General features: G+C 36.0%; 1 protein-coding gene and 1 long non-coding RNA gene across 2 annotated transcripts in view; one reads left to right on the top strand and one right to left on the bottom strand.

Moving 5' to 3' along the window:
• The window catches only part of LOC133521318 (uncharacterized), a 205,197-nt gene that overhangs the window by 58,789 nt on the left and 136,744 nt on the right, over window positions 1-9,664 (bottom strand). The window lies entirely within an intron of this gene.
• LOC133521304 (methylosome protein WDR77-like) lies at window positions 329-8,357 on the top strand. The gene is made up of 6 exons (XM_061856187.1): window positions 329-683; window positions 780-949; window positions 1,843-2,019; window positions 2,949-3,114; window positions 6,419-6,590; window positions 8,106-8,357. The coding sequence occupies exons 1-6, from the start codon at window positions 572-574 to the stop codon at window positions 8,305-8,307; spliced, it is 999 nt and encodes a 332-aa protein (XP_061712171.1). The 5' UTR covers window positions 329-571; the 3' UTR covers window positions 8,308-8,357.

Genomic DNA, 9,664 nt, shown 5'->3' with positions numbered 1-9,664 from the left:
ACCAAGGCTCAAACATTTTATGACTATCCAAATTGATCCAAATTATACTTATTATGATTCTAAATCATAATATTTAAATTACGGAAGGTAGAGATAATTTAAATTCATATAAAAAAATTTAGACTAACTAAACTAAATTGAAAGAAAAATACAATTTGTAACTGTCATAATAAAACGTCGAAGTCCTCAAATCAAACTTGGACAATGTGCAAAAATTTGTTATCGTGCGGCATTCGATAAAATTGTTTTCACACTTAATTTTGGTTCTCGACATCCTATTTAAATTCATTTAAAAAAATTATACTAACTAAACTAAATTGAAAGAAAAATACAAGTTGTAACTGTCATAATAAAACGTCGAAGTCCTCAAATCAAACTTGGACAATGTGCAAAAATTTGTTATCGTGCGGCTTTCGATAAAATTGTTTTCACACTTAATTTTGGTTCTCGACATTCTACACCGTAGTTTTGTTTAGCAAATTAAAAGTAACCGTGACAGAAAGTCTGTTTGATTTTTTTATCGTACAAGTGTTAATATTTATCCTGCTAGGTTATAGCCAGTTACCGTATAATGGAGAACAGTAATAAGATCGTGGCACCACACCTCAATGCCGAAGTATACAGAACAGATACGACTGGAAATGAAGCACCGTCGTACCTTGACTATATTAAGCTTCATCCAGGTAAATATTTATTGTAATATTCTCTTATTGGAAAAACTATGATAGGTGCATGTAAATTTTGTTAGTGGGAAAATAAATAAAATTATATTTCATCAGATGGTAGTGTTCTTGTTGGTTGTTCTGAGCTGACTGGAAGATATTGGGTTGGAGGTGCTGCCATCTTCAAAAATATTGCCGAAGCCAAGGACATAAGCCCTACATCTATGAGAAGTATTCAATTGGACTCTGGTACTGCTGATGGATGCTTTATAGGAAAATCTTCAAAGGTAACGTAAATTAGGACTGGGTTTGTATATTATTACTTAATTTTATGTACATAATTTTAATAGAAAATAATCTATGGTAAAAAGCACATTTAACTTTTTTAAATCATTCTAATGGCCACTTAAATGTCATATATATGTTAAAAAGATTATTTCTGTTTTAAAACTGTTTCATTATAACTCTGCATGGATTTGTATCAACATTTTAGTGTTTATAAATGTGTATATTACCTGTGGAAACTTGTATTTGGCTTACTGTTTTTATTTCGAAACCTATTTTGTTGCATTAGTTGTAAGTTTTCCCAAGAAATAAAATAAAATTATTATGAATATAATATATCATCAGTACTTTCTAAAACACTTATTTATATTTGGTCCTAATAATAAAAAAAATATGTATGATTTACTTGTATGTAGACTCTTTTATCAATAGCAGTATGACAATAGTTTTTTGTGCAACAAGAGAGGAAAGTTAGTTTTTCTTGTGAGTGTTGATTTTGAGTCCCGAGTAAGCGAAAGACTTAAAAACACAAGATGTAAAATAACTTTACTTTCGTGTGACATACAACTTTTCAACTCAGCAGTGAGAACATATTAAAGGTTAAAAAACATCAAGTAAAGTTTTTATTCCGGTATTCATGGCCTTCACTAAATTAAAAAGCTACTTTGTCTCACTCCCTGGAGTGAGGAAAATCGTACTTTCGTCACTCGCTGGAGTGAAAAAAGTCACACTTTCCACACTCCCAGAATTGACGAAAGTAGGCTTTTTCAAGCTGCTAAGGTGAAAATAACATTTTTTACACTAGTGACTATGTGACCCATTCACTCACACTCCTAATACACCCATTAACATAGAACATAGAAGAAGGTAATAAGAGTCTATTTATTATTTACAGGTTTTAATATGTGAGGACAGTGGTGCAATTGGCATTTGGAGCATAAATGAGGATGACTCATGGAAGCACTGGAAGGAAGAGATGACAGTTTCAGAGCATGACAATGGGGTGATGGCAGTAGACTGCCTCGAGCCAGAGAAACAGTATGTGACAGCTGGAGCTGATGGCCATATTAAGGTAATATTGGGTGTTAAACAAATTCTATAATCTCTATACAGTAGAGCCTCTATAATTTATACACAGGCTAATCTGAATGTCATTGTAATCCAAACTGCCAAGTGACCCCTTTCTTTGACAGACAAAGCCTTTCAATAAAAAGAACCCGGCAAACTCAATTAAATAAGTTCTTAAAATTATTTTCATTTCACATCACAATTATGTAGTGTTAAGTTACTTTGTTAATAAATTTCTTTGTTTTTGTCATTTTGGAGTCTCATAAAATATATTTATTCCAGAATATACTTGTTTTATATCTAACATACTATAATCCCAATGCTTCATGAGTCCGAACAGGAGTTTTCTTTTGAAGTATGGATTATCAAGGCCCTACTGTATTCCTAATTTCACTAACTCCTCTTTATCTTGGTAATTTCTTGTTACAGCCTAGAATGGCCTAAGGTACAGTCAGCTGCAGAGAAAAGGTACCACCCCTGCATAGAAGTTTGTATGCACGGGTGCCTATCTCTGCAGTTGACCATACCATCACCAATTTTTAGTACATATTCTAGATTTTCTACAAAGTTGTTATTGCCATCTGTTATTTAAACCTTATGTACACACGTTCTTTTTTCCCCAATGTTTCTTCTGTTAGTACCTACATATATTGTAACACAAACTAGGCTTTTTTAATTGGAGTTCCCAATGCTTCCTTCAGTGTACTGATGAAAAAGCACAAAACAAACATTTATATTTTTATTGTAGCTACAGTCCTCTAAACTGACCTTGCACCCACTTGAACAGAGCAAAGTGAGGAAATGTCATTATAAACGTCATATTTTCATAGAAATTGAATATTAAATATCACATTGTCACACTTTGTCATTGCACATGCCATGCAGAGTTACGTCTGACTCTACATGGAAAGTAATTTAGAATATTTTTTCCAGGTGTGGGATCTGACCGACATGATCTGCATTAGGAACTACAGCTTAGCACACTGTGCAGTGGTGTCTGGTGTCTCGGTGAGACCTGACTCCACTACATGCTTTGCATCTGGATCTTTAGACATGTACATCACACTGTGGGATGATAATATAGACAAACCAGTTCTAGGTAAGTATTTAAATTGATAAAAGAAAACATTCAACTTATACATACTTATACACTGAAAAAAATAAATAGCCGAACTGGTTTTGTAACTTTACTAAATAACTATACTACGGTTATAAGAAAATAAACTTTGCATAAATTTACAGAACTTATTTTGTAGTGTATAATAAATACCTGAACACTGATAGCCAAACACGGTTTTGTAACATATAACACATAGTTCGCAAGTCCCAATTTTTGTGTAAACAGTAACCAAAATGTTTGTTACAGTTATGCAAACATTTCTTTCAGTGTAAATACAGGGTGTTTATTTAGTCGCGTGCAATAATTTACCTACGGGTTGAATACGAGGGTTGATTGAAAAATTCGCGGCCTGGCCAATTAAAAAAAAACTTTTTTCTTTTTATCTGCCGCCATTTTGAACTTTCATTATTCAACTGTCTTCCCGCGAAATTTCAATTGGCGTCTATATTTAAATGAAATTTTACGGCATATTTAAAGTTACGTGTTGGTAGGTATCGTGAAAATGGAGAAATTAGAGCAGCATGCTGTGATTAAATACCTGCATAAAAAAGGATTGACACCGAAACAAATTTATGATGATATGCAAAGTACATTAAGGCAATCCTGTCCATCATATACGATGATGAAAAAATGGGCAGCTGAATTCAAGCGTGGACGAGATAGTATCGCAGATGACCCTCGTCCCGGGAGGCCAACAACGGTGACTAACACGGACAATGTGGCAATTATATGCGAAATGATAATGAAAGACCGGCGATTAAAGGTGCGGGAAATAGCTGACATCGTAGGCATCTCTTATGAAAGAACTCAAAATATTATAGTCAACAAATTAGGTTTTTCCAAGGTGTCGGCGAGATGGGTCCCGAGGCTTCTTTCAGTGGAACAAAAATCGCTCGCCGTACTAATTCACGTGAATGTCTATACCTGTATGAAGCCGATACTCAAGACTTTTTGGACAGATTTGTAACTATGGACGAGACGTGGGTCCACCACTATACACCAGAGACCAAACAGCAATCGAAGCAGTGGGTTCGTCCTGGATCTCCGCCTCCCAAAAAAGCCAAAGCAATTTTGTCGGCCAATAAAATCATGGCATCTGTTTTCTGGGAGGCAAAGGGAATAATAATGGTTGACTATCTCCAGAGAGGTAAAACTATAAATTCCGACTATTATTGCGAGTTATTACGCAGATTACGCGAGGCTCTGAAGATAAAAAGACCTGGAATGTTGACAAAGAAAGTTATCTTCCACCAGGACAATGCACGTGTTCACACGTCACTAAAATCGATGGCGGAGATTGCCAAATGTGGGTTTAAATTATTGCCCCACCCACCCTATTCACCCGATTTAGCACCATCGGACCTTCATCTGTTCCCCAATTTAAAAAAAACATATGGTTGGTATGAAATTTTCAAGCAACGCCGAGGTCCAAGCTGAGGTGGATGCCTATTTTGAAGGTCTCGTGGAAAGCTTCTTCAAAAGTGGTGTAATAGCTCTGGAATCCAGATCGAACAAGTGCATTCAACTCGACGGGGACTATGTAGAAAAATAAAAATAAATTAAAAAACCTCTGTTGTGTTTTTAATATTCAGGCCGCGAATTTTTCAATCCACCCTCGTATATAGGTCATACTGAGCAACTTTTACTATGGGACCAACCCCGAAATCGCGAAATTTTTAAACTCTCCCATAGAAAATGTCAATGTCAGACCAGACAGCCAAAATTTTTGAAACAACAATTGTTAGTGCTAGAAAGCTGCAATTTAGCGATTTGTTAGACCTGTACCCCAAAAGCATAAAATTGTTGTAGTAATTCATCGAATCGCATTTCACCTTGAATGAAAAAGATATCACTGGATTTTTTTACTTGACGCACTTTTTCCCGTAGCCTTTGACATTAGTATAATTAATTTGTAGTATTTAATTTTTCGTGTAGTATGTTACCGAAGAGGCATTTCGCCGCGATCGACGTTTGTTTGGGACTCTATTTTACTTGATACGTTAATTTGATGCTTGCACTAAAATTAAGTGTTTTTTTTTAAACACGTTTTGTACTTGTAGGATTAAGCCTCAAGTGCTATCAAACTCATTAAAATTTTATCTATGTGACGTTGACGTTGCGTTGAATCACGTCGCCAATACAATATCGAGGTGAAATGCGACTAAAGTAATAAACGATTGAGTCACAACGCGATGTTTAAATGTACGGTCGAGGTGAAATGCGACTAAAACTTATAGCCACTAGAAAAAAAAACTATTGAGACACAATGCGAAAATTAAATATGAGATCGAGGTGAAATGCGATTCGGTGAATTACTACAACAATTTTATGCTTTTGGGGTACAGGTCTAACAAATCAATTTAGCAGGGATACATGATCTGCATGGTGACAGAACGTTAAATAAAAAGTAGTTCTTATTTTCGGAAATAATATGTGCCCCCCTTCTAACTTTAAGACTAAATATCGTGAAATTAAATCTTAATAAATACTTTCAATGAAAACTATAGCGAACATGATCGGTCCAGCCCTTTTTGAACTATTGCAAAATAACCTTCTCTTCTTTCTAAAAGGACGTCCAAAGCGCTGCGGTTTGGTCTGTTCCGTCAGAATGGTAACTACGAAACCCTATACTGAGCATGGCCCGACATGCTCTTAGCCGATTATTTAACCTTTTTTTGACACCGTGTCAAACACAAAAGCTTTCACTCGGACTTTGTGCGTATGCACATAGGGCTACGTTGCTTTGTGGTCTATGACGGATTAATCTGTCTTCGGTGTTGGACCTACGGTGCGAATATATCCGTCATTGGGGTTATAAAGGTTAATTGGGAGAATCAACTTTTTAGCGTCACTCGTTGCCATGGTTACGATTAGTTGTCCAGGGGACAAAAGTTCATTGAAATACTGATTTTATGGTACTTAAATGTATTAAACTTGCGTTTTTGTGGTCGTTATAACCAATGTCCATAATGGGCCCCCTACTAAGCATGTTAATAGAACGGCATACAACGTCTCTTCAAACAAACTGTGCCACTATTGTCCCTTGGACAACGGGACAGGATAACAAAACAAAAAAAGTTGATTCACCCAATTATTTATCCAAAAGTAGCATATGATGCACATGAAAGGAATAGGTAATAGATGTGATTTGCCATCGTGAATAGTGCATGCCATGGTTGTTTACAGTCTTTATATTGTACAGCACTGAAGGATTCACATCCAATCTTTTCCCTTTAAATAATACAACATATCAGTTTTAATCATATTTTATTTTGTTTTCCAGACTTAGTTAAGAATGACTGTGGCATCCGTTGTTTACAATGGATAGATGAAAACCAGTTAGTGTATGGAGACGAGGCGGGAGTGCTTCGAGTGATGGATGTTAGATATCCTGAGAAAGTGGCCACGCTGTGCGAGTTCCCCGCGTCGGTGCATAAAGTTGCTGTGCATCCAGAGTAAGTTGAAATCTGGGGGCACGGCAGTGCCCCCACCAAGTCGAGCAAAAAAGCACGGCTGTACCATCCTTTTCTCGAAGCAATTCAGACCATTTTCGACCCCCTGTAACTTCGTTGTGGATAAAACTAGAAGACTGAAATTTTCAGTAACCATGCAGGCATTGTAAAGACACGGTATATTTCAAATTTCATTCAATTTGAACCAGTATTTTAAGAATTATAACGGGTCAAATTTCTTAATTTTGTCACTCACTGACTCACCGATTATCAAAATTCTAAGGCACTTCTAGCAGACCTAGAAGCTTCAAATTTGGAATATAAATAGTGTTTGGTGTATGAATCAAGGAAAAACTAAAAAATCTAGAAAAGACCGCAAAGAAAATTAAGCCCATACAGCCAAGTCTTCAGTTAACAATAAGTAGAAGGTACCGAAAAGGAAAAAAGTAGAACTGTCTACAAAATACAAAAAGAAATGAGATCCCATCAAAAACAATACTTGTCAAAAAAACCAAGTCTCGCAACTCAGTTGTTCTGCGGTAAAAAGTTGTGAGATCCATGTAATACCAAGTCGGTTATTAATTTATTCAGTCTCTACTTAAGCGACTTTCTGTCTTAATACGTCCAGTCTCTAAGACCACGATCGTGGTCCATAACAATTGAAAATCAATTTTGTCTGGAATCTCCGTACTCGAAGCATTAAGTTGTTACGTAATAATTAACAGCATCTTATAGTGACGCATATCAATATTAAAATTCTTTAATGTTTTATATAAATATATTGAGACTTGGCCATCGCACTAAATAATTGAATTTACATGTGTTTTCAGGCGATTGAATTTACACGTGTTTTCAGGCGATGGCCAAGTCTCAATATATTTATATAAAACATTAAAGAATTTTAATATTGATATGCGTCACTATAAGATGCTGTTAATTATTACGTAACAACTTAATGCTTCGAGTACGGAGATTCCAGACACAATTGATTTTCAATTGTTATGGACCACGATCGTGGTCTTAGAGACTGGACGTATTAAGACAGAAAGTCGCTTAAGTAGAGACTGAATAAATTAATAACCGACTTGGTATTACATGGATCTCACAACTTTTTACCGCAGAACAACTGAGTTGCGAGACTTGGTTTTTTTTGACAAGTATTGTTTTTGATGGGATTTAGTTTTACTTTTGGAGATAGTAGAGATGTTTTGTCATGGGTATCTAAACCTAAATCAGTTTCCTAGGGAGGCATGTAAGCCTCATTCTAGTTATACAATACCAAATAAGATAACTGATGATGATATGAAAATATACCTAATACTGAGAGGCACACTATATATTTAAGAAATCATGAAAATAGCAGCTCCACTAGATGGCGCTGGACAGCACTGTCTAGTTTGTGATTCTATGTATAATTATTATTATATATGGTAAAAGCTATTTTTGCATTGCCATCCACTTTTAGACGTCACATTGGTACTGTCTGATATCATTTAAAAGTTTTCTTTATATTTCCAGACACGGAAGAATAGCAGTCTGCTGTGACAATAAAATAGTTTCCGTTTGCGACAAAGTGGCAGACAACAATACGAAAGTATTGTACCACGATCGCCACTTGCACAGCAACTACGTGCGAGGTGTGGCGTGGGACAACAGTGAAAGCAACGCTCTGCACTCCTCGGCTTGGGACGGACTCATCAGAACTCATAATGTTTCGTGAATGTTTGTGGTACAATTTTTAAATATATTTTGATTTTCCCACCAACCATACTTAGGCAGTTTTATGTTTTTATCACCAATCCTATTTGTTGAAATTACTCGAAATGAATGACTTGTTAATCTTATTACAATATTAGCGGTTGTAGTTTTGGTACAAATGAAACATGTTGTTTATATCGATAAATTTCCATTTTAATATCACTATGTGTAACACTACAAAGATAATATATCATATATCACTAGAAATAACGCCTTACGCAATGGCGACAACCCGCCATAATCTGTAGGCCCATTATAATTTACAACTCATCTATTAAATTTAAAATATAAAAAAGGGATCTACCTGAATGTATTTTTATACTATGGTAAAACGACCTGTCATATAGGACCCGTGTGCGTTGGAGGGTCTGCCCTCTTGAGGCCTGAATCGTAAACAAACATGTACATATTGTACATTGACACTTCACGGCACAGCAACTGCTGCCATCTACCGTTCTCGTATGTTGCCTTGTTCATAGTAGGTTCTGCCATCTAGTTACATAGAAGCATAAACTTGACATTTACACCTCGCGCCAAAAATCGTGACATCTCCTGTGCTGCCCCCCACAGTTTATGCACGCTCCCTATCGTCCTACTATTACCACGATAAAGTATAAAATCGCCTATTAAATCCTTTATTTCAAAACCTTTCGTGGGACACTAGCCCCGTAACTTGCCACCATGTGCTGTAGATAACGCACAAACTTTCCTATCTTATTTTTTTGACAGTCAGGGGAAATGCTGACATATGGCAACCCTGACCTATCTGTGAGTTTAATAGCGCAAATGAGGCTCTGATTTTTTTTATACTATAATAATAATAATAATAAATTCTTTATTTGGCAGGCAAGAAACCCAAAAAATACAATGCACATAATAAAAGGTGTAAAAGAAAACATAAAATACAGTAAAGAATAAAAAATAATAATAATGCTTATAACCTAAAACAATGAAATAAAACATTAACAAAACTTACTATGGAAAGCGATGCCATATATCGATCCTAAGTTGACCCTAGGCGGCGTCTTTTACGAACGAACGGGCTTTGTAGAGAGTTTTTCCAACGCTTTATCAAGCTGTCTACAGTCGGTTACACACAGATTCCCGCAAAACCAATAAGATTACGATGGGCAAAGATCTCTGGAACCCGCCTATCTACCACCAAGCTAAGTTTCTCTTTATCTATGTACCTATGTTTCCGCATCCACTGGCTCCCAGCGACGCTTACCTAAGTAAAGAAATATAGATAACGCAGAAGACTTACGTAACCGGCATTTCGTAGGATACTAAGATTGCACGGTGAAGTGGCAACATGCGAA

The sequence above is a fragment of the Cydia pomonella genome, chromosome 9 (genome assembly GCF_033807575.1).
Source record: "Cydia pomonella isolate Wapato2018A chromosome 9, ilCydPomo1, whole genome shotgun sequence".
Taxonomy (NCBI): Eukaryota; Metazoa; Arthropoda; class Insecta; order Lepidoptera; family Tortricidae; genus Cydia; species Cydia pomonella.
Note: the sequence above shows the minus strand (reverse complement) of the source record. Positions and strands in the feature narration are given on the sequence as shown.

Coding starts and splice junctions, on each gene's coding strand:
- LOC133521304 (XM_061856187.1), top strand. CDS start 572: ATGGAGAACAGTAATAAGATCGTGGCACCACACCTCAATGCCGAAGTA. Junction 684..779: donor CTATATTAAGCTTCATCCAG/GTAAATATTTAT, acceptor ATATTTCATCAG/ATGGTAGTGTTCTTGTTGGT. Junction 3,115..6,418: donor TATAGACAAACCAGTTCTAG/GTAAGTATTTAA, acceptor TTTGTTTTCCAG/ACTTAGTTAAGAATGACTGT.